Consider the following 27883-nt stretch of genomic DNA (forward strand, 5'->3'; position numbering starts at 1 on the left):
ACAGACTTTCCTTAATGCTCATGTGCTTTTCTGAGTTCCAGTCGACGGAGGATTGTGCTCTATCTCCTGATCTAACCACTAATATAATATTTTTAAAGGAAGATACTGATTTATACAAACCATGCTGTCTGTTCCACAAAGCACACAGACACACTTTAGGTTCATTCTGTATTATTTATTTACATGTATACAGGGCAGTGCAACAGTTCTTTCTGCAGGTACTGTTTTGCCACATTTGCAGTCGTTTGGAAATTCCCCTGTTTACTGACAATACGCCGCGACTGAGGGCTTCAAGCGCAGATTCAGGTCGAACAGTAGAGGCATGTCTCTACACACACTTCTAAGAATAAGGAATTAATGGCTGTGCTGTTAATTGCAGTGGATTCTTCAAGGATTTGGATCAATAAGACAGAACCAACCAGACGAGCAAGGAATACAAAAAACTGTTGCTTGTGACTTCCGAGCAGCTCTGTTCTGAATCCTGCAAGAATCCCAGCGAATAACTAAGACATCAAGGCTAGAACAGAACAAACACTTCAGTTTTCAGCAGACTTCAATAAAAGCCCTGCTGGTGACTCATATGATGTATTTCCAATAATCAAATGGTATGTGTTAAGTATAAGGTCTAGAATAGTGAGGCTTGTCCTAATAAAATATAATTGTGTATGCAATTCTTGGCAAATGATTTCATTCAAATGTAATCCACTTCACCAGTTCAGTTTCAACCGTCATATAATGAAAACCACAAGTAAAAATAGATGAAGCAACTTAAAACAGCATCAAGGTAATTGGAGAAATGACATAATAGCATTTTAATACTTTAATACTTCAATATGTTCCTTTTCTTAAAGGTTCCACGACTGCTGTGTTATGAGATATAATGACCTTTTTGTGACAGTAAAAAGCAATATGCAAAAGTATTATTATTATAACTAAACCCTTCTGTGCCATTTCGTTTTTCTATCCACATCTCTCCTCGGTGAAACTGCTGTTCTTGTAGGCGGATGTCAATCTGATAAGATCATGTTTTTAGGAAAGTAACTGTAACTTAACACAGATAGCACTGAGTTTATTTAGAGCTTTTACATCTCAGATATTATCTTTACACCTAAAATATCTACGATCCGTAGATTTCCTGTCTGATAATCAGATGAAAGCAGCTGGGATCGGACTGGATGCTGGATGAAACTCTGGGCTTATAGCTACATTTGTATACAGTGTTGAGGGCTATAATGCACTCAAACACTATCAAAAGACTCTTTCGATGTTCTGCCTCATGTACTAAAGGAGGGACATTCACAATGTTCCTACAAAACAAATGTTGAGATCAGGGAGTTGAAGAGTCCAGATAAATGAAGTTCTTCAGAGTCATTGCACTTCAAATAATTAATTAATTATAATTACAGATATGGGTGCAATAAATAGATAGAAAACAATCGAGTAAAGAAGCAGAATGAACAAAAGGCAGTGAGTCTGAGGCACTCCAAGCACATGTCTGCACAGAAGGTGTATTAGAAAGACATGAACACCCCCGGCAGTCTGGTTGGCATGCGGGGGCAGGACATTCCCACAGGGGGTGCCCTCCTCTGCTGAACGCCCCTCTGACAGAACAGAGCTATACCTGTCCCTGCACACATACCTGCAAGACAGAGTATGTTTAAACCTACACTCAACACAGAGAGCAGGGGACAGATATTGTACACACACACAGGAGAGAGGGAGATTCTGTACACATACCTATGTGAGAGATTAGAACAGCACAGCTGAGAGAGAGACCCTCACACACACCCTTGCGGAGGACTGAGTGCTGGTGTCCGGCCACCCTCTCCACATCACCAAACTATCCAGTGGCAGTGAGGGGGGGCAGAGGCCAGCTTGGTAATTACTCTTACACAACTGAACAAAACTGAACGCGACTGCTTTTCTATGACTAAACACAATTGTCTGGGGTCTTGGCACCATATCATTTGATTATACATAACATTCCTCCTTAATCTATGTATGACTAATACGTCCATATCAAAGAATAAAGGAAACTATGGAAAAATTGAAAAGGTTTTCCCTAGGAAATAAAACCACTAAGTTATATATAACAGTATTAATAACAGTGCTAAACTGACTGTACACTTTTATTAAGAAAAACCTGTTAATCAGTTTACCTTAACAATATATATATCTATCGACAAAATACAAAAACACTATAATTAAAAAAACAGTTTTTCATTCTATGAATCCATTTTTAATAACACAATTAATTTTAAAACAGTTCACGTGTTTTACACACTTTCTAAACGCCTGCTAGAGCTGTGAAATCAGTGTAAACCAGCTGCTCGTCAAAACGGTTCTACTCTCTACATTACTGATCAGAAACTAAACCAAAACCCATATTTCTTCTGTAAAATTCAACATAAAATAGCAAACCATAACACAAAATGCAACAAAAATACACAAAAACTTGTACAACTCAGAAAAGCAGACCTTTTAGACACAAAATACACATACATTGTATGTGTTAATTCTTAATAAAAAAAACGGACTTTCAACGATTCAAAAGTCTGTTTAAATATTTTGTTTCTACAAAGTGAATTTACATGTTAAAGTACAAAGTGCAAATACTATGGTTTTCATTGCCATTTGGTGAGGAAATCATGTCCAAATATAGATGCCATGAGCAGCTCATATATTCAGCCTTGTTTCTTTGAGGAATGCTGGAAATAAAAATAAATGAAGATAAGTTAGATAATGATAAAGTACAAGAGTTTGACAGGTATCAGGCTTAAATATGAAGCATATAAAAGGTGATTAGCAACATTATAGCCTGTAGAAATTCAAAATTGTGACTCCTCAGCCCTGTCCTTCGCTCTCAGCCCTCACGCACTCACCTGCCTGCTGGGCGCCGCGCTCTCGCTGGGACTCTTCTGCCCTGAGACAGAACAAAGGGACAACAAAAAACAAAAACAATGAGAACAGCCGAGGGGTCGCTTCATTTGAAACCCTGGTGTTGATTAGACACTTTCATTAGACTTCTGCACGGGCGCACACACAATATTGTTTTTGGCAGAGCAATCTGAAAATGTAATCAGTGGTTGGTTTCTTTCTACAAAATACAGATCTAATGTCTTTCATGTGTAAAACTGATACGGAATTGTTCCCAGCTGATCGGCCCCTGAAAACTGCCTTGTTCCACATGAGCAGCGACTGTTCAGGAGAAAGCTCGAGTTCAAGGGGAAAAAAAGACAAAAAAACATTTCTCAGGAAATATGTCTCATAAATATGTAGACAAAAAAGAAAACTTTTTCATTACTGTCTCAGTGCAGATCACTGTGCTGTGTGCCACTGTGTTGTATGCCAGTGTGCTGTGTGCCACTGTGTTGTATGCCAGTGTTCCAGTATGCTGTGATGGTGCTGTGTGCCAGTGTGCCACAGTTTTGAGTGTCAGTTTGCTGTGTGCCACAGTGTTGTATGCCATTCTCCTCTGCACTGGCATCTCTCACCTTCCTCCTTGGTCACTCCAAGGCAGCCCATGAGCTCCTGCAGGGACAAGGCCTTGTCGTTGCTCACGTCACAGTATTCCACAAACTTCTTCACACACTTCTTGGGCTTGGATTTCTTGCGCAAGAACCGTTTGAAGGGTTTGATCTCCTTCTTGCCGATGTCTCCGCTGGAGTTCTTGTCCAGCTGGCTGAAGTAGCAGTGCACCACGCGCTCCTCCAGGGTGTGGCTGGGGTCCGGCTCACACATCCTGAGGAGGAACACAAGGCCAGGTCGGTCTAGAGCGAGAGACTTTACAGAGACAATACAGTTTACAGCAGGTGTCTCCAGCCCTGGTCATGCAGCTCCTATCCAGCAGAGTTCAGAGGTCACCTTTCCACAACCAATGTATTAAAACCTGGAAGCATTTCATTCTGTTCAACTAAGCAGATGATTTGGTTCATTCAGTGATTTAGAAGCCGTTGGCATTAATCCTCTGAACACATTCAGCTTCACACAGCACACAGTTTAATTTCTTCACTGGCTTAACTGTCTATAACTCCCATGAGTTCCCAGTGTTTAGAAGCTGGTGCTTCAGGGGGACCTATGAGATTAAGTGGACTGGGGCTCAGCGGGACCAGGGTGGAGACCTGGAATAAACCCAGTAAGAATTCTATATTCTTCATAGTCACTTGTGTCTTTTTATCTGATCATCTGTGTACTGCTTATTACTTACCAAGACTCCAAACTTGTCTGATCTGTTCAAAGTTAAACAAAGCTTTATCATGTGTGCCTTGGCTATCCTTAACAGCCTCCTTTCAAGCTCATAGGATTTCAGATGCAGTGTCACCTCTTGCATATTGAATAATTTTGATAAACAATCATTTCAGCTTCTATAAAACTCATAAGACACCACCAGTGCTTCTCTGAGGCCACTCTCACATGTTTTGCTATTTGCAAACACTCCGACTGCTCGTCTCACTTCCCCTACGGGGACAGGCAGCGCACCTGGCTGAGGAGGAGGGGTCCGTCACTGCGTGCACCATGTCTGTTGACAGCGCATCCAGGACGCTGGTTAGGAACTCACTCTTCTTGGCCCCGGGGCAGCCTGAATAGGAAACACATCAAATAAGGTGTTGCCAAACAGTTTGGGTTCTTTCTTTATCACCTTGGCCGAGTATCAGATGTGATTTATCAGTAAAATCTCACAAAGCGAGACAAAAAACAAAGAGCACAGAGATAATCCTTTCATGTTAATACATCAAACACAGCAGTCTTGACACCAGAGGCTGACAAATGAACAGCGTGACTCTGGTTTTAAATTCCCTTTATTGTTACCCAGTAAATAAGCATGGCTGTCGGGATTCGGAAGACAACGGCTGGAATGACAGCCCGGTGATTGTTGGACATTTTAAAGAGAAGCGATCTTTCATAAAGCCCCTCGCTCTCCACAGTCTTTTCATTTGTGTAATATATAGACCTCCCCAGCCTTCGAGGGGAAGCGGGCATTTGTCAATCACTACGGGTCCATTATCCCATTACACTTTACAGCCAGCCTCCAGGCAGGGGAGGGAGAATGAGCGGCTGGAAAATCACGGCTCCCTGGGAAGTGATCAGTGAATTGGCCTTGAGCCCCGAGCACACACACACGAGCCCACAAACACAAGTGCACACACACACACGAGCGCACACACACACACACAAGAGCACACAAACATGAGCACACAAACATGAGCACACACACACACTAACACACAGGCATGTAATTTGTAAGTGAATATGTATGATCTGCTATTTATGATTTATTATAGCATTCTTTGTTCTTTTGCACAGCTTATGCTATATTGTGGCCTAAACTGGTGACTATAAGTCCTGATTTCCAATTGTTATGACTTATTGTGATGAATTATTGGTGGTGCATTTTGGGTGATGAATTGGCACTGGTGATTCATTATTGGTGATGGATTGTTGTTTATGATGAAAAGTGTGTGACAAATTGACGGGATACCCGATAGATACAAGTTGTCTGAGATTTATTGGAAAATGCAGATAATATGCACATAGTTTGTTGACTATGAGAAAGCATTTGATTCAATATATACAAACTCATTCATCAGAGCTCTACGAAATCGACACACTAAGGAAACCCAGATACTCTAATGAAATATATCTACAACAACACTACATCAACAATCTGACACTGACCAGAGCGAGATCTGCAGACACACAATCTCTCTCTGAAACTCTTCACAGAAACTCTTAAACAACGATTTGCAGATCATATTTGCAAAAACACCTCAAAATAAAGGCTGCTGTTTGTGATGATTAATATATACTGTGCCTTGCAAATATTTTCACCCCCTACCAAAACATTCAAATTTTGATGCATTACATATGATGAAAACTGTTTCTTTAAACAAACCTTTTTATTAAAAAGTACTTAATAATGTTATAAATTATGAAGGTCAGCATATAATGAAAATAATTTTATCTGTGGTCTGATATAAGATCGTTCATCACAATAACCACACAACCTTCTGTCATGTCTGCAGTGTCATTTACATGCTTTATCTCTAACCCCATATGAGATTTAAGATGAGTCTTTGTCAGTAATGGCTGCTTTCTTGCCTCTCACCCACACAGGCCAGCTTTGTGCAGCGTCTGGGATATTGTTTCATGTGTGATCACTGACTCGCACCTCAGACAGAGAACTTGGCAAATCTTTCAGAGTCACTGTTCTTCACAGCGGCGTCCTTAACCAGCTTCTGGCTCCCCGGCTGCTCCGTCTGATCTGGGCAGCGACAGGGTGGTATGAAGCTCACTCCTATTCTTAATGATGGTGTTCCTCATATTCAGTGACTTTAAATTGTCTTGGAACCTTCTCCTGATCTGTGTTTTTCTATCACCATGATTTGTATAGAAAACGTCTTGGTCTTCATGGCTGGTTTGTCGTATCACTATGTGAGTTGTGGCTTGAGATTCAATACTTAAAGTATTGTACATGTAAATGTAAATGTTTTTGTTTAAATTTTGTTTTTAACTTACAGCATCCTGTGCTGCTGAACTGCCATTAAAACAATGTATTGATTTACACAGCTAAAATCTGACGGGCAGAACTATACAATGTGCATTACCTATCGGTGTGAGTGTGGAAGAGGACATAGCTGTGAGTACAACTACTCCCTAAATAACAAGCTTGTTGTGTAATACTCTCAGCATTCACCTTCAGTCCGTCTAGCTCAAATTATTTATATCGGCTGTCAATATCACACAATGAAGGCAGCTCTACAACAATGAAGAAGATCAGAAAAAAGGAAACTGAAGGAAGCTTTTCTTGCTGAGAACTATGATCACTTAATAAGGTTGCAGCCCCCAGCCAGGCACACAGAGGGGTTTCAGTAAATTATGTATTACAGCCAATCATAAGCTGTGCATCTCTGCCACCTGATCTGTGGGAGAATGAAATTACAGAGCAGAAACAAAACCAAGACGAGTTGTCCTTGTCAACACCAGCAGGGACTGGACTTTCTCTCGCCAGTATTTACAGTAGAGCAGCACAAGTAGACGGGGGAGGAGGTCTCTGCCTGGACACCTAGCCTATATTAGACAGCCAGCAAGGTTTTAGCATATTCTTTTCTCATCCAAAGCTTTTCCTTAAGTGTTGTGGAAATCAACAATGCAAGCCATTCAGAATTAAAACAACCACAATAAACATATCTGAACCTGCATGGTGGCCTCCAGCAGTTTGAGCTCACCAAACAAGACGGGATTGGGTAAAGTGATGAGGGGCATTTAGCAACGGTGAAGTCTGGCCTAGAACAATAAAGCATGACTGTACTGATGTGTTTAAATGCCTTCCATCAACGCAGCTTTAATCTGTCCCCATAGCCTAGCCATAACCCTTCCAATACAAATAACTGCTCTTCGGCATCAGTCTAAAAATGTAGTCCATGTGAATGCTCCTTTAGTTTTGAAAGAAGAAAAAATGGGGACAAGAAGGACAGGACTAAAAACACGTTCTATTCTCTCTAAATGAAGCCGGTGTCGGTGCGCGTAAACAAACCTGTTGAACACAGGCTGATGCTCCTGCCTACAGAATGATGCTTTGGTAGTCCAGTTGAATTTCTTATGTGTTGATTATGCATTTTTCTTTCACTACAGATGTGCCATTAGTTCTTCATAACCTTCAATAACATGGTCACTCCAATGCCGATACGCTCATATTGAAATGGGCAGTTTTTCACTCTTCAAGTTAACATCCTTTGTGCTGCTGGATGGGGCTACCTTTGCAACATTCAACTTGTGTTTGCATTTGTGTCGTGTTTGGTGCAGAAGGACATTTGTGGGAGATGTTATTATGGTCCTGGAGACTGGAAGCAGCCGGGGGAGGCACGGGGCATGTGAGGAATGCAGGACGTGTGCGGTGAGTGTTACTCTGTAAACACTGGGGGATTGGGCTCTTCAAACAAACGCCTGCACACAATCCTATGGACTTCCATGGAAGAAAGATCACTTTCCCAAACTCTGGAGCCACAGCATTACACATATATACATATAATACATATATGTACTGTATGTATTGTCTGAGAAAAGACACAGTTTTCAGTGCCAGTGAAGAAAAAGGAAGGCATTTGCTCTTGAATTCCCCCTCAATAACAGTCAATTGGGGTTGTGACAGAGACCATAAGAGGTTGTATATGTGCCAGTAAAGCTTTGGTATCAATTCCTCAGGGACTATAGCATGATGACTGTGTAAGTGATATTGACTTTGCAATGAGTTTACCCAGACAGATCACCACAGCGTGTGGATAATAGCGGAGTTGATAATTAGACTTTAACTCAGACAATTAGACAATGCTTAACTCTCAACTAGCTGTTTTTCATGGAAACAAAAATATTATTCAGACATTTTCTCTCTTTCATAGTCAGGTCTGTGTTCCCAAATTAGACCCATTATTCGTTCTGCTTTTCCTTAATAATTCGACATCTTTGGACTGGCCCTGTTTGCACCAGCCATCTGTGTGTGTCAGACTAAACCAGGAGACAGTAATAAATAGGTATGAAGAGAACAGTGGAGCCTCTGTTCGTTTACACCCTGCATGTCTACAGGGCTATTAAAATGTTTACAGGCCATAAAAGGACACTTAAGTAAACAGATTACAGTTGTGCCGTGTGTTTTACTGTTCCTTCATCAGGACTGCAATGTTTTCTGGAGCAGGTACAAGGAAATATTTGTTTTATAATTAAGCCTTTGCCCAATCTTTTTTTTTTTCATTTACAAAAAAAGTTGTTACTAAAACAAACCTATTATAGTGTGTTTCACTCAGCAGCGCTTTCATTTCCTGAACCCACAAGCTCTTTGTGCTTCATATATTCTTGTTAGAGGACAACTTGAAAACATTTCTCTATTTCACAAGGGTTGTGTTTGTCAGTGTTGTAATTCTTCAGGAATGTAGAATGTAACAGCCATCCAAATATGTTTTATGTATTTTAACTGATTAAAAAATTAAAGATGCCGAATAGGATTAATTGTTAGAATTATTGATTTAGTGAACAAAAATTCAACGTAATTGGTTAAATACCAAAATTAATGTGCTCTCTAGAATTTTCCAGTCCTATCCTGTCCACTGTGGTCCTCTCCAGGCCTATGCTGTCTGTTAAACATGTTGCTGTTCCTCTTCTTCCCTTGAGGGGCCTGCTGCTAATGAAGAATACGATTCGGCCATCCTAATAGAGGAGTTATTCCCAACTCATAAGAACATAAGAAAGTTTACAATCGAGAGGAGGCCAGTCTTTGGTGTGGAACCTTATCAAAAGCTTTTTGAAAATCTAAGTATATCATATCATACCCATGTTGACTATCTCCAAGAATATGGTTTTCATTAAGATGCTCCTCTATTTTCCAACATTTTACAGGTGATGCAGGTGAGACTGATTGGTCTGTAATTTCCTGGCTCAGTTTTGTCCCCTTTCTTGTGGATTGGTTTGACATTTGCTGTGTTCCAGTCAGTTGGCACATCCCCTGTTCTAAGTGTCAATTGGAATATCTGAGTTAGCGGCCTATAAATAATTTCCCTAATTTCTTTAAGTACTGTTGGAAATATCCCATCTGGCCCAGGTGATTTGTTGGTTTTTAATTCTGCTAGTCGCTTTAGTACCTCCTCCTCATTTATCCTAATCTCTAGGGTTTGACTGGACTGGTTGTTAACCTGTGGCATGTCATCTGTCTTTTATTTTGTGAAAACCTCTGTGAAATACTCATTTAGAACATTTGCCACATCTTGTTTGTTTTCCAAGATACTTCCATTTTTGCCCTTTATCTTTTTCTCTTCCTCCTTTATTGACCTCTTGCTGCTGTAGTATTGAAAAAAGCTCTTTGCATTAGCTTTAGCTCCAAGAGCTATGCTTCTTTCTATATCCCTCTTTCCCTTCTGTTTAGATGTAGACTGTCCAGTTTGTACAGGTCCCATCTATCCCAGAAGAAAGACCAATGCTCCATAAATCTAAACCCCTCTTCCCTACACCAAGATTTCAACCACGTGTTGAACTTTCTAATCTCAGCCTCCCTGGCCTGGCACGTGGTACCAGAAGTATTTCAGAGAAAACTACCGTGCAGGTCCTGCTCTTTAGTTTTGTTCCTAATTCTTTAAATTTGTCTTGCAGAACCTCTGTCCTACCTTTTCCTATGTCATTGGTTCCAATGTGGACCATGACCAGTGGATTCCCCCCGGCTTTGGCCAGTAGCCCGTCTACTAGTTTAGGGAGATCTGCAACCTGAGCACCAGGCAGGCAAGATACCATGCGGGTCTCCTTATCACTAGAGCACACTGTGTGATCTACGCCTCTAAGAATCGGTTCTCCTACAAGTTTAAATAGACCTGGTTTATCACGATCAAAGATATTCCCAAATAAGCTTCCAATTGCATTGAGACAGCCCTTCATTACCGATGCAGAACTGTCTGTCTGCCTTTTCTACTTGAAGTAGGATGAAAAGTAATAATAATAATAATAATATTAAATATGAAGATGTTTTAAAGCTCAATAGCAGGTGTGTAAAAACAGATATATTTTGCCTTGCACTCTTAAGTGTTGTCACTACAAATTAATGATCTGCTCAAGCTGGGTTAAAAGAATAGATGATAGATAACCCATTTAGGTTGTATTAACTGTTCACTGTTTTATATCCATTCACGTGAACAGAAAACATTCAGACCCACTTTATCCTCATCAAACTGGGCAGCTGGGAGATTTATACCATCAGCAGGATTTTCAAACCGTTCAGCATCCCCTTGCTATCGTTCAGCATGGGCTAGATCTGGATTTCTCCCTGTGCTGAATTAGCTGAAATAGTAGAATGCTTCACCAATGTCTGCAGTACGTGGCGGATAAATACGGCCCTGTGCCAAACATGCTCAACATGAAGCTCACCCAGGGTCTGCAGTTATTATCAGATGTTTACCACATGTCATTGGAGAGACACAATTTAATGATGTAAATTCTGCTCGTACACTGGGCTTCTCACTTACTCCATCTCTCTCACTTTGACTCTCCCTTTCTGATTCTCTCACTGTCTGTCTCTCTCTCTCTCTTTACCTCTCTCCCTCTTTTTGTGACTTTCAATCTCTGCATGTCTTTCACTATCTGTCTCTCTCACACTCTCTCTCACTCACGCTCTCTCTCTCTCACTCACACTCTCTCTCTCTCTCACTCACTCACGCCGTCCTCTCACCGTCTTGCAGCTGTTGGGCTGCAGTGCACCGTGTCACACTAACCTTGGAGATGTCTGCTCTTGAAGAGGTCTTTGGGTTTTGTGGGATGGGCTCTTGCATTTCCATCACATTTAGGTTGCTCATACCTACAAAATAAATAGGTATATATAAGCATTGACCTTTGATTTCACAATATCACTTTTCAAACCTTCTTACTTCAGTGAAGCATCTATCCCCTTTACCCTTCATTTAAAATCAAACTGATTAAATAATCTGAATACAATAATAATAATAATAATAATAATAATAATAATAATAATAATAATAATAATAATAATACATAAAAACGTATTTAAGCACAAGCCAAATTGAAAACATTAAGGTTACTCTTTCATAACCTACTGGGTTCCATATTTGGCAAAAAACAAAAATGTGTTCTGAATATGTAATAAATATAACTTCTTGATCAGATGAAATATGGCAAAGTAGAGCTCTGTGTCTGATAGCATCTGAGATCAGTTCACATTTTTGTTGTTGAGGTACTGCTGCTTTTTTATACATTAAATATCTCAATGCAAATCCAGGAAGTAGTAAGACACCTCCGTTTTAATGGGTTGTCATCTGGGCTTGATTGAGATGCACTGCTCAATAACAGAACAAACTACAGACCTACCCAAGACTGAAAGACAATCTGATATACAGTGAAACCTCATGCTTAAGTCCAGGGAGTGAGAAAAGCCGGTCTCTGAAGAGCAGTATAGAAGCTGCTTTGATAGCAAGCTTGAAATGCATTGGACTCTGATAGCTGATGGCTGACCCCTTGAATCAGCCAAGAAAACAAGTGAAAGAGAAATCTCCATGCTGCACGCACTAATGTGGTATCTGGCATCTCGCCTGATGCCCGATTAATCCGATACCCCACTTTGCATTTCTTTTGCTCATTAATTCTTGTTTCACACACATTTTCTGTCTCCCTAGCCCTTCTGTGCTGGACCCCTGGCACCCTGTGGACTGGCTTGTTAACTTTGTAGCGTCTCTGGACTGGCACAGACCACTACGAATGCTGTGATTCATTAGGCCACTGGATATCTGCATTCCAGGTAACTGATTCATATACTATAAGAACTGTAAGTGATTGATATACTGTGTATTAGTGATATATGTTACAGTGAGAGTGAAGTCTAGTATAGGAAAACATTCTGAATTTAATATGTAATAATGTTTTACAATTAAATAAATATTAGACGAATGTACCAGTTAGAATCCATGAAGCTTGTTCATGGATTCAGAATCTAGAAAACAAAGCAGAGCATGATGGTTAACCGATGACAGAGAATGGACTCTGTCAGGTGTTGATGTAGACTTCCTAGAGAAAGTGACTAATGGCATGTCCCTGTGAGCTCCCCTTCTGATGTGGAGATGAGCAAGACTGAGGTCAAGATAAGAGAGGGATGGTGGCTGGCAGGGAACCACATTACCTACAGAAAATATTATTTTGAGCTGCCGGAACTGTTTCCAAGAGCAGAATTTAGGGATGTAGGCTCCAGGGGGATTGGACAGAGCAAAGAGCTCCACACCTCTGCATGTTTCATAGTTACATTTTAACCTTACATTGTTAAGGCAGCCTGCCTGGCAAAGAAAAACTGATTAACTAAACTCCTGTAAGCAATCCCGGTAAGAAGCCCGTAAGCAAGTGACAGATGTCCCTGTGTGTGAGTGTGTGGGAGGCACTCTGACCTTGTGGATGTGCCAGGAATGGGACGGCCCGTGTCCACCAGCACACACCAGCAGTACCCGGTGGAGGGGTGGCACTGCACTGGCCGGTACAACCCTCCACTAGCACACTCCGGGACGAAGATGGCCTCGTTCTTATTCTGCCGAGCTTCCTCCTGCGCAGACTGTTGCTCATGGTCACAGGACGAGGCTACAGGAAGAAATGTGGACTAGATAGGCACAGCACCAGATAGTAGATGGTTCTAGTAATGCGATAGCCAGTCATCCTCTTACTGAAAACAATTGCAAACAGTTTGTCTGTTGTTCTTTTCATAAACTTCTTTCTGTGAATTTCTCTCTATATTTTGATTATCTGAGCAATACTAAGCAACAGTTTAAAGAACAAAGGATAGACGCCTAAACAAATACTGCCGGAGACTAAGAGCACATAGTGTTGGTCAGATTGTCTGGGAAAACAGCTCTGTCTTCTCTCCTGGGGACCTTTCTAATTTCCTTTCATTCAGGACTACAGTAAAGCCTCATGACTGATCCTAACCAAAGACTCAAATACAAAAAAACAACTGAAATGTTAATATATTGGCATCTTCAAATGGCTTGATCAAAAACATCTAAAATATACATTTCCAATTCTCTTTTCCCATGTAATATGTGTTTTTAATCATCCAGATTTGGTTTGGGCAGCCTTCTGGCAAACAGTGATCATCCTATTCAGGCAGGTTTACAATGAAGACGACAAACAGAGAAAGGAAAAGGTCACTCCCTACCCCAAACTAAACCAAAACCAGATACATCAGGGCAACGTGACAAAAACATGGCTAGATTCATATGGCTAGGCCTTGATTATTGAATATTGAGAATTGAGTAAATCATATTTTTGTTGCTTTCTAAATTCCTTTCCCCCACAATATTGAGCGTGTGTTGCTGCCAGGAGGCCTGAACAGAGTTTAAGGGAGTGGATTTCTGTTAAATACAACATGACATCATGTATATGAAAGTCTATATGAATGATGCCTCAATGCTGTATTTATGAATTCTTAAGCAGTAGCAAAGGTCATAAATAAAGTGAGTTTCACGTCAATGGGTTAGTTAATCAGGGCCCTTACTTCAACAGCAATACTGTGAAGGAAACCCACTAACATCTGCGAACAAATGAAACATTTTACAAGTTTAACAAAGTATTTAAAGAAACCCTGTGAAGCATAGTGTGAGTAAAGAGACTCAGCAGGACACAGCCGTGGCGGAGTGTCTGTTGAATGAAGACATGGCTGGTAGGCACGGTGCGCCACTGTGCCAGAGCTGGGGCACCTGGGCATTCAGGGGAGGTATCTGTCCATAGTGCCCGACAGAGGCAGAGGGCACCATATCCTGATTGACTGCAGCGCCACCTGCAGTAAACAAACGGGCACAACCCCTTGCTTCTTCTAATACATACATCCACACATACGTGTTTAGTGTATGTGGTCAGAGCCTCCACTCTGATTCTCTCAGGCCCGCCTCCGCACACCATGCCTGCCTAGCCAGCAGTGCGATAAACTGCGATGCCAAGAGAACGGGCCCCTGACATGGGGAACGTGTATTGCTGCTAAACTCTGAGATTAATTACATCAATGTAATGTGCAAACATTACAACAATTACTACTACTACTACTACTACTACTACTACTACTACTAATAATAATAATAATATACCTTGTATTCGGGTTCGGTTGTTCTGTCTGCTTCGTACTTGCTCAGTCCACAGAGTAGGATATTGTGAGATTGGATCTAAAAACAACAAAGTTATCAGAATAAATAAATGTATAGAGATTTTTTTCAGGATGGTTACCATTGACAAGTGTTAAGAATACAAATTGATTGATGTCTACTGTACTGCATTTACGTGACCTTTAGTCAACATAAGTGTTTCCTTTCTAAGTAAATATATTAAAATAAAATCAATGATCAATCTCACCTTCCTCATCTGGGGGAGGCGGTGGCTCCACTACTTCTCCTGTAGAGTCATCTGAATTCAGAATGGAAAAGATTTGCAAGGAGACTACAATTAACAAAGTAAGCTAGATTTCACTACGTGGGACTTCAATTTGTGATTTGCACATAGCCCGGCCGAAAGGAACCACATAGAGGAAGGCGGCAGGAAGAGAGAGAGCAGGGAGAGATGGGAAAAGAATGAAAGACAGGTTAGAGAAGAGGAGAATGAATTGGAAAGAACAAAGTGATTGAGGAAAGAGATTGGAGTTATTTTGTTGAGCAGCATCTTAAAGAAGATAAAGAGACAATCGTGAAATACTTTTTAATCCAAATATTGTTGTCGAAAAAAAAGTTTTCATAAAGACTCAGGAACTCCACAGAGACTGAACACTGGCTGTTCACACACAGCGCAGCACAGCCAGGACATACAGATATGATACACCTAGGCAGCAAAACCCTGTTAAAGAGAGGAGTAAGAAAAACTGAAAATCTGTCAAACGTGCTTTAATATCAGAGGGAAAAGCACAGTATTATCAGAATGATACCTTCCTCTGTCAGCACCTGCAAATGAAGGGATGCTTAAGTTGAAAGTGCATTAAAAGAAAACACAGGCAGATATTTATTTTCATTTCTATTCCTACCTACCTATTTATCAACCTACCTTTCCATCTATGACGACGATGATGTAACTCTTTTAGTTATTCTGCTTTACAACAAGATGATAAGTATATGAATCCTTACATCATAACTGTGTTTTCTACATGGATGTCCACAAACTACTGAACTAGACAGTTGTTGGTTCAGGGGTGGGCCTTTAGGCTGTCCTATTTCTTACTATTGAGAAAACAATAACAGAACAGGATTTGAAAGGGTCAAAACAGATCTATCCAATAATAGCTACACTGTATTATAAAAGTACAGGAACAAGCCTGCCTCTTCCTGGAAGATGTTACACTGGACTGGAGGTCAGTCTTGTGCAGGAGGAGAGAGTCTTTGAACATAAAGCCAGATAATCAGAGACCCAGATGTCTCAATGTTTGACAATCGAAACAGGAATTAGTTTTTGCTACACTGGAAACAGGTTCATGTTAGTGTATTAAAAGCCAAGTTTTAAATATTTACCTGTTTTTCCTGGATCTTTTGGTGTTACCCTCTCTTGTTTTGAGCCTAAGAAAACAAATGTTACTGCATTTAATAACCAGGAAAAAATAAAATAAAATTGAACATAACAGGTAGGCGCTGTTAAAAACTATGCCTTCTGTCTCTTATGCAACGCACAAACTCAAACATAGTTACAGTTATTTGAAGCATAGGTAATATATGATAATACACCATATATATCTGGCCTATAGACTTGTTTTAATTATGTATTTATCACCATTTATGCCACAGGCAACTCAAAGCATTTTAACAGAGAATTTACATTTCACATTTATATAATATTTGAAATATAAACAAAAATAAACAGGTAAATAAAATCCATAAAATATAAGAAGATTAGTTCAAACAAACATATAAAACAATCATCACACAGGGACGTAATCCGCAAAATCATTATACAAAATGAATTCAATTTAAAATAAATGCGTTCAGTCTTCTTTTAAAAGTATTATGTGATGGTGCTACTCTCCGTGCATTGAGTCGAGTCTCTGTGCATTGAGACCGAACGCAGCTTCTCCTGGGTTACATCTTTGTTGAATATTCAGGGGCCTTTCCATTTGGTGCTTTGTATGTTAATAAAATAATTTAAAAAAAAGTATAATTTAATTGTAGTAGTAGTAGTAATAATATAATTATAATAATAAGCTAACTATTTAAATATTCTGGATACAATAAGAACAACAACAACTGAAGGAATTCCCCAAATTTGTATAATAAAACTTAAGAAACTAATAAGTAATGCACACACAGCTATGAACACACACAAGCAGATCTCACACTAGTATATGATTTATGCTCATATTTTCCCCGCCTGCATTGCCTCTTTGTGGTGGTGTATAATATATACATTGACCTTTAAGCCTCCAGTTCTGCAGAAAGGACAATAACTTCCTCTGTGTGTTCGAAAACATGGCTCGTGGATCTCATTGTGCTAATGACACTAAGATCTTGCCAGTGTGCCACAATCCAGTGAAATAAACACAGACACACATACACACAACCCAGTGACACATGACCTCTCGCTACCTTGGCATCTGGGTTTCTTGTTGGCCACTGCAGATCCACTGATGGGTCTCCCATTGGGCGTGACACACCAGCAGTACCCAGTATAACTGTGGCACTGTACCTGAAACAACAGAACAGCCTCAGACCCTGACACACAGCCTTACTGCTAAACAATATACCTCACAGCCTTACTTCTACAATACACCTGTCGAATTACTGCTACACAATACACCCCAGAGCCTGTCTCCTACAATAAACCCACCAGCCTTACTCCTACAATACACCCCACAGAACACAAAAACAAAGCTTTCATCTCCCCCAGAACTATTGCTCCTGTACAGTTAAGTGATATTAAGGGGTTTACAGAAATATTATTTTTTAATTCTAGTTTCAGATACTATGAGGAATTTCTTGCAGAGCAAAATTATAAAATGAAGTGGAAAGAATTATTCAATTGAATTAATATTAATAAGAGCTCCAGATGAATACCTCACTGTAAGTCCCATCTGGGTTGCACACAGGAACAAAAACTTGAGGAAAGACCTTCTTTGCTTGCTGTTCAGTGTACTTCTTTTCTGCCACACATCTGGAAGTGTCTGAAATAAAGAGATATAAATCAATAAGTGTGTGTGTGTGATGTATTTTGCAGCTCCAGGTGCAGTTGCCTGTCCTTGAACAGCCATGCATTCTCTCCTCCCTACCTTCTTAAAACCCTCTCATCCATTCACAGGATAAAAGAATACCTCTGCCTTGTGGAATACATGGCAACTTCTATTTTTACTTAATGTATTTTTTCCCACATAGTAGTAGACGTAGTAGTGGCAGTAGCAGTGATATGGTCACAGTGGCAGTAGCAGTGCTATGGTAGCAGTGATATGGTCACAGTGGCAGTAGCAGTGATATGATAACAGTTGCAGTAGCAGTGATATGGTCACAGTGGCGGTAGCAGTGATATGGTCACAGTGGCAGTATTAGTTACAGTAGCAGTGATATGGTCACAGTGGCAGTATTAGTTGCAGTAGCAGTGCTATGGTAGCTGTTGCAGTAGCAGTTGCAGTAGCAGTGCTATGGTAGGTAGCAGTAGAAGCGGTATTTACTCTTCAGAGACAGCAGTGTTTGTAGCTGCAGTGTCATCTGTACGTTGGATTGACAAAGGTCTCTGACAACAGCAGCGGCAGCAGCAGCAGAAGTCCACTGTCCTTTATTGTGCCAGTAGACATATCCCTTTTTTCCATTGTTATTGAGATGTCGATATTTAAGTATGGGAAAGTACTTTATAAACTAAATGATTATTGTTGTTGTTGTGATGGATACCTGACTAAAGCTGAGTCTCGTGGAAAATGTATCATTCTCGAGCCCCACTGGAAAAACTTACAAGAAGTTGAATCATCTGACTTCTAGAAAACCAATGTGATGCTGTTTGGCATCTTCGGGCTGAGCCTCAGTGGTCAGCTGGCATCAGCACAACTCCTCTGTTCAACCAGAACAGTTGCAATTAATTTTTCTGAAGGTCTGCAAAACTCCCATTTTCCAGGAACTTGTATGAACTCAAAGTCTGCTATTGGATTAGCAGCCCATAATACACAAAGAAACTTTTCTTCCTTTCTTTACAGCTTCTTAGCTGGAATGCTTTGCTCTAATACATGCGCAGCCCAGCAGACAGCGTGGTGCGCAGCTGTTGCTATGGTGCTTTACCAAGGCATGAAATATAGGTTTTTTACCAAAGACATTTCTGCTTGATCTATTATTCATTATTTAGAAGAATAACTCATTGTGTTAACTGGTGATAACTGGTGATGAACCATAGATGAAACCAGGCCTGAAGCATCCTCCCCCAGACCGCACACAACAGGAGGATCTATGATTGCTCCAGCCCTGTTTCCTCACAAGGGCACCTTTCAACCAAAAACATTTACAAATAAAACACTTACAAACATAACATTTCAATTAAAACTTCATTTCAAACCACTTGTGCTGTGTAAAGTCTTATTTTGTAGCAAGAAGACTAAAGTGAAAGAAAAGCAATCGAAATGGTACACTATTGCAGCTAAGGAAACATTGAGAAGGGAGTAATAATGTGGCCATCGATAATTGGTATGGTCTTTAAATAAATAGGGCATTTATTTAGAATAAATATTTCCAATACAATGTAATTCACTATATCAGCTTTAGTGAAGGATATCCAGAGGCCCTGAAAAACAACAGCAATAACAAAAGGCACACTGTCAGAAACTGGAGTCTGGAATCATTGTGAAATCCTTCCCCTCAGAATTTAATGACTATGTTTAAACAAAAACATGACAATTGTTCTTTACATTTAATTGCAGTGAATGCAGGGTTGCCAATATAAATCAGTAACTGACAGTAGTAAATCTCTCAGGCCCTAATTTTGGATGGATTGTGAAGGAACATTTGATTCACGTTACTGATCACAAACAGTCATTCAGTTAAACATAATGGTTCACTAATAAGACTTATTTTATTGTAAAACTGGGTGAAATGTTGCTAAGTGTGTTAATCTGGGTGTTACACAAGTGTCTGAAGGCATACAGAGCCACAGCACACTGGGCAGGTGTTCAATGAAATAGCTGGTGGGGAGGAGGGTTATCAGCTTTCGTAATAAATCTGTACATCAGGCTTATATGGATACACTCAGAGGAGAAATGCAATAGTGCCAACACCAACAAGGAGCACCTCCCTGCAGCACACAACTACATTAATCGGCTAACAGTACAAGGCTAGTAAAGTGAATGCAAAAATGTGGAAAGGCATTTTTCCTTTCACAAAGCATCATTCCATCCCACACAGCCACAGATCTTGACATTTTGTATCCCAACAACAAAGCATACATGTGGAATTCTCAGCAAATCTGAATATTTCTTCCACTTTTGGTTTGGAAACAATGTAATATTTTGTTATATCTACAACAATCTCTTAAACAAATGTCAGGGTCTCAGTATGGGGATATCTGTGACTGTGCTGCAGGGCTCTCGCAACACCTGCCCAGCAGGGCCACATGTGCCGGGGGCTTTCATTACTGCCATCCTCAGTTGGAGAGATGAGCAGGGACTCAGAGACACAGGTTACAGGTCCTTATTAATCGCAGCATTCATTCTAATTACTTGACTCCCCATTTGCTGTATCGATGGTATTATGGCAGTGTGTGAGCCTGTAAGGATGGGAGTGACACAGGGCCAGAGGGCGAGAGAGGGAGTGTCACACCTGGGAGACGAGAGCAGAGCAGCAATGGTCCCTCCGAGGCACTCCAGTAGACGTGTTCCTCACTAACTGCCAGGCAGGTCTTATAAAGCCCAATGAAACAGTCTCTTCCAAGGTATTTGGGAGGGGCTGCTGTCTGTCATTATTGAGCTCATAAAAGATGCTTTGTGAACTTGGCAGTAAGGAGTGTGGTTTCTGTTTGTTGAGTAATTTCCCGGCTCAACAAGATCAGTTGTATTCTGAAACAGTTTTGCTGTAGACCTCACACAATTTTTTATTTGTGGTTTTCAGACACCTGGGAATTTCTTACATGGTTAATTTCCACAACAGCAGCTGCAGAAGAACAACAATCTCAGAGATTGCCATATATACATGTTCAAAAACTGTTTTTCATGTTACACTGCTTTTCTGTGTAAAACACAGCATAAAACACATTCATTTGGAGGATTGTTTTATGAAGCATAAAAAGCACAAAGCATAAAACTTATGCTGTATGTTAAAGTTAACCTCTTCAGAAACACAGGCTGATCACAGCAATCAGGTTCTGTGAATATCCCACCACTGGACATAAATAACCATAGGATGTGTGCAGCGTGGGATGTGTACTCCCTGAGGAGAGCCTGACCTTTGCAGGGGCCCCGGATGACCTCCAGCTGAGGGTCTCGGCACTTGGCCCGCAGGAACTCGCAGCGTGTCATGAAGGTGCGGCCGTCTGAAGCACAGAGGGGCTTCTTCGGTCCCCCGCTGCACTCCAGGTTACACTCCTTGTCTTGGTCCACCCGCAGAAACTGGGGGAAGAACAGGGAATTTAAAGTACATACAGCACTTCACAGACACCGAAATCATGCTCTACATTGATTGTGAAAGCAAAAGTCAAATAATTATCAGCTCTTAACATATATACACACACAGTGCCTATAGAAAGTCTACAGTCCCTTGAATGTTTTTACATTTTGTGACAGTGACTCAAGAGTTTCATACATTTAAATTAGGATATTTTTTCCACTGTTCTACACACCATAATCCACACTTTTAGGGAAAACCATTTTAATTTTGGAAAAGGCTACATCCCCCTGAATTGATACTTGGTGCAAGCACCTTTGGCAGCAAAGCTGTGAGTATGTTGGGATCGGTCTCGACGAACTTTACACATAGATTTGGCAATATGTGACCATTCTTCATTACAAAACTGTTCAAGCTCCGTCCAGTTCCTTGGGGAGCGTTGATGGACAGAAATCGTCAAGTCATGCCACAAATTTTCGATTGGATTTAGTTCGGGGCTCTGACTGGGCCACTCAAGGACATTTACCTTTTTGCTCCTTATCCACTCCAGTGTAGATTGGTTGAGTGCTTTGGGTTACTGTTATACAGTTGCAGCTTTGTTGCACAGGGCAGCAGGTTTTCCTCTGATTGATATAGTGTTTAGTACGTTGTTGTCACATGCACACTTTGCACAGTCTTGGCTGTAAAAGCCTGCAGCTCTTGCAAAGTTGCCACTGGCGTCTTGGCCGCCTCTCTGACCAGTCTTCTTCTGGCTCAGTTATCCAGTTTGGAGGGATGGCACAACTTAGGCAGGGTCTTGGTGGTGCCATACACCTGTCACTTCCTGATAAGCGCCTTGACCATGCCCCAAAAAAGTAGGTGTGACTCCTGGTGCGTGTCCTGTATGACAGGGCCACTGGGCATCAGAACAGAGCTCTTAAACACATGGTAGCACTAAACTCGAATCATTCAATTTAATTAAAAGTGTAGAACATTTTCCTTCTAATTTTAAAATATTAAAATCAATCCATTTTGCAGCTAGTGTTTTATTTTGAATGTGAATTTTGAATGTATAAACACCTTTATCACCACACATGGGGATGTACTATATAATATCAAAACATTTTTCCCAGGCTAAATACATTTAATATAAATCAATATAAAATACTGAAATCAAAATTGACTATTGAGCTGTAAGACAAGGCCAGCATGTACACCTGGCAGAAACCAAACTGCCTTGAGGTGTAAAAGCCAGCCTTTTCTTGTGATCTTTCATCATAAACCTTTCAAATAAGTAACTGGTTATATCAGAGGAAGGAAGCCAACCAGGAAAGGAAAGTGTTTTAATTGAATGAATGACTCTTTACTAGTCTTTTTATGTTTTATATTTTCATGCTAACTGTCTATAAATTATTTTCTGCTTGGTTTCCAAAGATGCAGCATTAGGAAGTGTAACATCACCCTGTCCAGATTAAGATTCCTTCATCTTTCAATAGCCTTTAGAAATTAAGGCAAATCAAACTTTAAACCCATGATTTCTATTACTGTCATGCTTTCCTCACAAATAATGATATTTCACTTGAGAGTAATTCAAAATATAAGACATCCTTCTGTGCTGGAATACAGAGCTACTGGAAGTCATTGTGGTCTGGCTGTTGTACGGCTCTGGCTCTGTGTAGACTCTCCCACATCCTGACACAGTCTTGGGTCACTGCATTCCTGTTTCTCATTCGACAGCAGCGTTTTGGGTTTCTCCCCTGCAGCTGTGACCTCTGTGCACTCCTCTTTTTCTTCACAACGCAGTTTGCATATCAAATAAATGACAGAATGAAAGACCTGTCAAAAAACTGTAGTAGAGGTCATTCTAACTGAACCAAGATTATCTCAAATCATAATTCCGTTCACCTGCCAAAGCATCCAGTATCAGAGCTCAGCCAATGAGAGAGCAGCCATGAACTGTGAGATGTGGAGCAGAATTAACATTTATTCATAACTTTATCAAATTAAATTTATTTATTTTTACTTTTGTTTTCAAATCAACTTTCCTACACAGAGTATATTTGTACAAGATATTCTCCAACTGATTTCTTAATGTTTTAAAACACAAATTTGAAAAACAATATGGCATGTGCATTCTGACACAATTACATATACGCTGTTTTATGCTTCGTTCTCCTTCGTATAAAAGCACTGATATACATCTTTAGCGATCCTACTCAGTCTTCTCACAGTATTTTCTGTCAGTAGGATGCAAACAGTTAAATTGTATTCATTTTTATTTTGTGTTAAAGATTGAAAATAGAAAAGTAATTGTCTGAACCTTATTATGTTACTCTTCTGAGCAAAAGCCTTTATACATTTATTGGCAAGTATATTATTATTATTATTATTTTTATTTCTTGGCAGACGCCCTTAACCAGGGCGACTTACAACATAAGTGCAAAACAAAGTGCAAAAATACATATATTATGATGTGTGTGTAATTTATATTTAAATGCACATATTGAAGTGCATAATGCTCTGTTCATTTTGTAAATCATGTATTGCTGAATATTTATTCTCCTCTTCTATTTTATGTTTTTTTAACATAGGCAGGGTATATAATTATAAGGGCCCTGGGTCTAGGCAACGGGGGGAAGGTTTGCATCCTTGGGGTTAGACAAGTGTCTTACAGCTTTATAAACTGTCACCTGCATCTTTATCCAACTACTCCTTGTCCTGCAAGCACATTATTTCCATGAAAAAGGCTGCTTTCCCAAATTACCAGAGGGATTATGACCAGACAGGGTCAGCCACCTGCCCAGTCTGCCCTCTATGCCTCACACAATACAAAGTACAATTGTATTGAAACTCTAGTATATATAGGCTACTGCAATTAATATATAAAATATATAATCAGGTATTTTCTTGAAAATCGGAGTTCATCCAGTATTTCCTTTCTTAAGGTGGTGGTGGTAGTAACGCTTGTTTTTGATGTTTTCTTCCCATTGTTGTGGTTTTAAAATGAAAATCACTGTGAGAGGGAATATTTTTTGGTTGCAATGTTGACATTTCTGGGTTTGCTATTTCAAGTCTTATTTCTTTATTTAGTTGCATACAAATAGGATTCTAATAAATTCTTAGATTAGTCTAAGGATTGCTTTGCTGAATAGTCTTTCAACATAAACAAGCAAAAAATAATATATTGCGTCATTTTATAAAATATAAAATATAATAAGTTCCTGATGTGTATAGCCCCATTGAAGGAGGACTAATCTGTCAATAGGACACCAGCAGAGCCGCTGAGAAGATGTGTGAAATTGTCACCCCATGAATTTCCTGCACAGATTGTGTTATTCATTAGTCTCCAGCTTGGCTCAAGGAAGATACTGACAGGCTTTAACCAAGCTTTTAACTCAATCAAAGAGAAAGGCATTTAACTTTCAAAAACAGAGAGAAAGCCTGGTAACCATGTGAACCGCTTGCAGGTGCAGGCTGTCATGGGGGCTTTTTGTGTTTTTATCTTCCACCACCATGTGAAATCTCAATTGTTCTCATGAATAACAAATATTATATTAATAGTAAAATAAAAACTAGTTTACTTGTTGAAATGTCAGGTATATAAGTAGGCATATGTGATCCTGGATGAGTAAAATGTTTAAATTTATGATGTATCACAAAAAGTATTATATTAAAGATACAGATACAGATATTTGTTCACTGGACCTCTCTGAAAGAAACTAAATGCTAAATCAACTGTAGACATTGAGAGAATATTTTTTCAGTTTATATTTGTATTTATTTATTTAGGATCTAAAAAATAAAATATATATTAGAGGGGTATTATGTAATTATTATGTAAGTTTTTAATGTTAATGCCTCAACTGCAGGGGATTAAACAGTACAACAAGGTCTAGTCTGACTATACAATGATAATTTCAAAAAGCCTTTATTTTAACCCCCAAACCTCTAATGTTTATACAGTAAACAGTAATGTGCTGGCTTCCTAACTAAATGGATATCTATACATTTGTTTACAGGAAACTCTTTAACAGCAGAAGAATGTGAAAAAGTGTCTTTTCTGGTCTATTCCTGGTGTAAAGTTATTTTAAGTGCAGCCTTCTTTCAGAAAACTCATCATTGTAGGACAATTTAATTGGACAATGAACACCTTATTAATTCTCTGTCAGTCATGTTCACACCTCCTCATGTATCCAAATGCTTCTAATAACTGCCACAATTATTCAACAAAAGTTAACCCACTCCAGTTACATCTAACAGCACTGCCACGCCAGGAAGACCGGTTACACTATGAAGCACACCAGAGCATGTGTCCAACTGCATGGCTAAGTATCCGAGTACGTGTGACTATTGACTTTTAATATAGTTATCAGTTTTTATGGGGTGTACTTGTTCCTGCACTTCCAACATGTCTGACCCAGGGTTAACAACTGCAGCAACGGGTTTCCATTCGGATGTCAAGACTTTTAGCGCTGCACATAAATAACATTGATGGGGTGGCAGCTGTCACATGCAGCACTAAATCATCAAAGCAGGGCTTCATCACCACACATTCCACAGAACAATCTGTGCAACTTCTGCAATGCAACATGTTCCCATTGACACAGAAGCTGTACCGTGAGCTATATTATTTGTAACAGATATTCAGTATTGTACCACATGTACTAAACTTTTAATTTCAAATTTGAGTCAGCTAGCTGTGATTTTATAACTATCTGAGCATATTCAGCTCTGGGAGTTTGGGGGAAAAAAAATGGGAAATTTCAAAAGCATTAGACATTTCAATACCAACTTCTAACAAGAAGATCCCTCAGGTCAAGAGAAGATAAAAGACTGTTATTCAGATACATCTTGGACATCCAAAGCCAGAAAGTTGGATACAATTTTCATGATGCATGGAAAACAAATCCTAGTAAAACAAGCAGAACATGTACTGGGGTCCTGGAGAACAAACACACTTATTTAAATCCTGTGGGAACCAATGGAGGCCCCCCATATGAAACCCTCTCCTCAAATGCAGGGTCAGCTGCCCAGTTGAGCTACTCTCTTTTTAGGAACAAGTCTGTATTGTAAGGTTTTTTTGCATGTGTGTAGTGATCATACATAGGTAAGGCAAGAACCAGATCAGGATTTTTTGTATTGAATCATCAACGAGCCGCTTTATAACATGGTAATTAGCCCATCATGCTGTGGGGTACGCTTTAGCTGGAGTTGCCATTAGAGTTAGGATGCTAGGAGGTTAACAGAACTTGTTACACACAAGTTACACACAAGCGTCTTTGATGTTCCTTTTCAAAGCTGTATAAAGACATGTGAGCCTTTCTTTTATTCCATTCATTTTGAGACCCGAACCTCATAATATGTGAATTAGAAACATCCAAACAGATGATATGCATGTTACAGAGCAGACACTAACAAGGCAGCATGTGTCTGTCTGGTCTTGTGCAATGGAGTGCTTTAGTTTCCTGACAGACTTTGCTTCCTTTAAACTTTAGATGCATGTCACTTAAACTTTAACTTGAACTGTTCTCTTTAATCCTGCTGAATATTAAATAAAAAGAATTTCAGAACCTCAACTGATAATTTAATCTTCTGTGAAAACTTAATGGTTTTCAATACTTAACAAAAGATCAGCAGATTGTTATTCACAATATTATCTATTATTTTATAAGTTAATTGTGAGGCTTTCAATCAGTCAGAATACTCGTTATTTTAAATGATATCACAGGCTTTGCTAGGACAATACCAGACACTGATCCATCACACTCGGGTTACCCAGACCTGTCAGGTTGGGACTACCTTCACCCTCATCAGGATGTCAACACAAATTGTAAATAAGATCTGAACACAAGTTCACATTAATAGGATATTCCATACATTTAAATATGACATTTATACTACACAATTTAATTAAAAAAAAAAAAAAAAATATATATATATATATATATATATATATATATATATATATATATATATATATATATATATATATATATTAATGAAAACTAGGGTCCAATGCAAATATATTTGTAATTAAAAGGTAAGTGGATTATCAAATTAGTTTCTAACAATGGTCTTTGGAAGAAAAACTTGAATTAAATAATTAGATGTAACAGTAAGATACAATTCCCTCAAGATCCCTCTGCAAAACTAAACAGAGCACCTGCGCCCCTGCGTTTAAACCAAGCATGCCTTCTCACCGTGAGAGCGGAGAACTTCTGCGCGAGTCCGGCGTGCAGCGCCAGCAGCAGGAGCACAGGCTGCAGGAGCATCGCGCTGGAGCTCAGGCAGACCCTCAGAGCTTCTGCTGGACCGCCGGGAGCTGTCTCTAGGTCTAGGCAGTTTCTAGAACCCCTGATGAATTGTCTGGAAATAAGTCCGTCCTCAGATGATCTTTCTTCCCTTGCGTGTATGTGTATGTCCCTTCAATATCTCCCTTCCGCTCTGACAATCCAAAACCTCTCCTCTGAGCTTTTCATCAAGTCCTTTCTTCCTCCTCCGTATTCGTCTTTTTCTTTGCCCCTTATTTGTCAGTCTGATCCCTTATCAGATGCAGGCTCTGCCTCACTAGTAAGTAAGTTGAACCTTTCATCTGCTGGTATTGCGCTCACACACACAAGTATGACTTTCTTTCCCTGGGCGTTGTATCTGTCATTAACCAGCACAGGTTGTCCTTGCTCGTTTCTGCAGTATTGTTATTTTTGCAGAGGAAGACAGTGTGTGAAAGCATGCCATGCCACTGCGCCTCACAGCGCTGACTGAACTCGCGTCTCTCCTTTTGCCTGCCCCACGCTCTCACTCTTTCATTCCAGCCGGCCCCTAAAGAGTGTCTCCTCCCATGGCTCACTGATGCT

At 39.8% G+C, this 27883-nt stretch overlaps 1 protein-coding gene across 2 annotated transcripts; it reads right to left on the minus strand.

The window, feature by feature from the left end:
• Window positions 1-160: 160 nt before the first annotated feature.
• smoc2 (SPARC related modular calcium binding 2) lies at window positions 161-27831 on the minus strand. Of its 2 annotated transcripts, none has more exons than XM_066696745.1 (13): window positions 27230-27831; window positions 20893-21055; window positions 17538-17644; window positions 17070-17169; window positions 16005-16049; window positions 14866-14916; window positions 14604-14678; window positions 12918-13104; window positions 11244-11326; window positions 4480-4579; window positions 3495-3742; window positions 2883-2918; window positions 161-2708 (listed from the first exon to the last, which is right to left on the minus strand). In XM_066696745.1, exons 1-13 carry the CDS (start codon window positions 27299-27301, stop codon window positions 2677-2679), a joined length of 1299 nt encoding a protein of 432 aa, XP_066552842.1. In that variant the 5' UTR covers window positions 27302-27831; the 3' UTR covers window positions 161-2676. The 2 variants fall into 2 exon arrangements, with proteins under 2 accessions (XP_066552842.1, XP_066552843.1); XM_066696746.1 differs by having other exon boundaries at window positions 2883-2923; window positions 27230-27829.
• Window positions 27832-27883: the final 52 nt, after the last annotated feature.

The sequence above is a fragment of the Amia ocellicauda genome, chromosome 23 (assembly GCF_036373705.1).
Source record: "Amia ocellicauda isolate fAmiCal2 chromosome 23, fAmiCal2.hap1, whole genome shotgun sequence".
Classification (NCBI taxonomy): domain Eukaryota; kingdom Metazoa; phylum Chordata; class Actinopteri; order Amiiformes; family Amiidae; genus Amia; species Amia ocellicauda.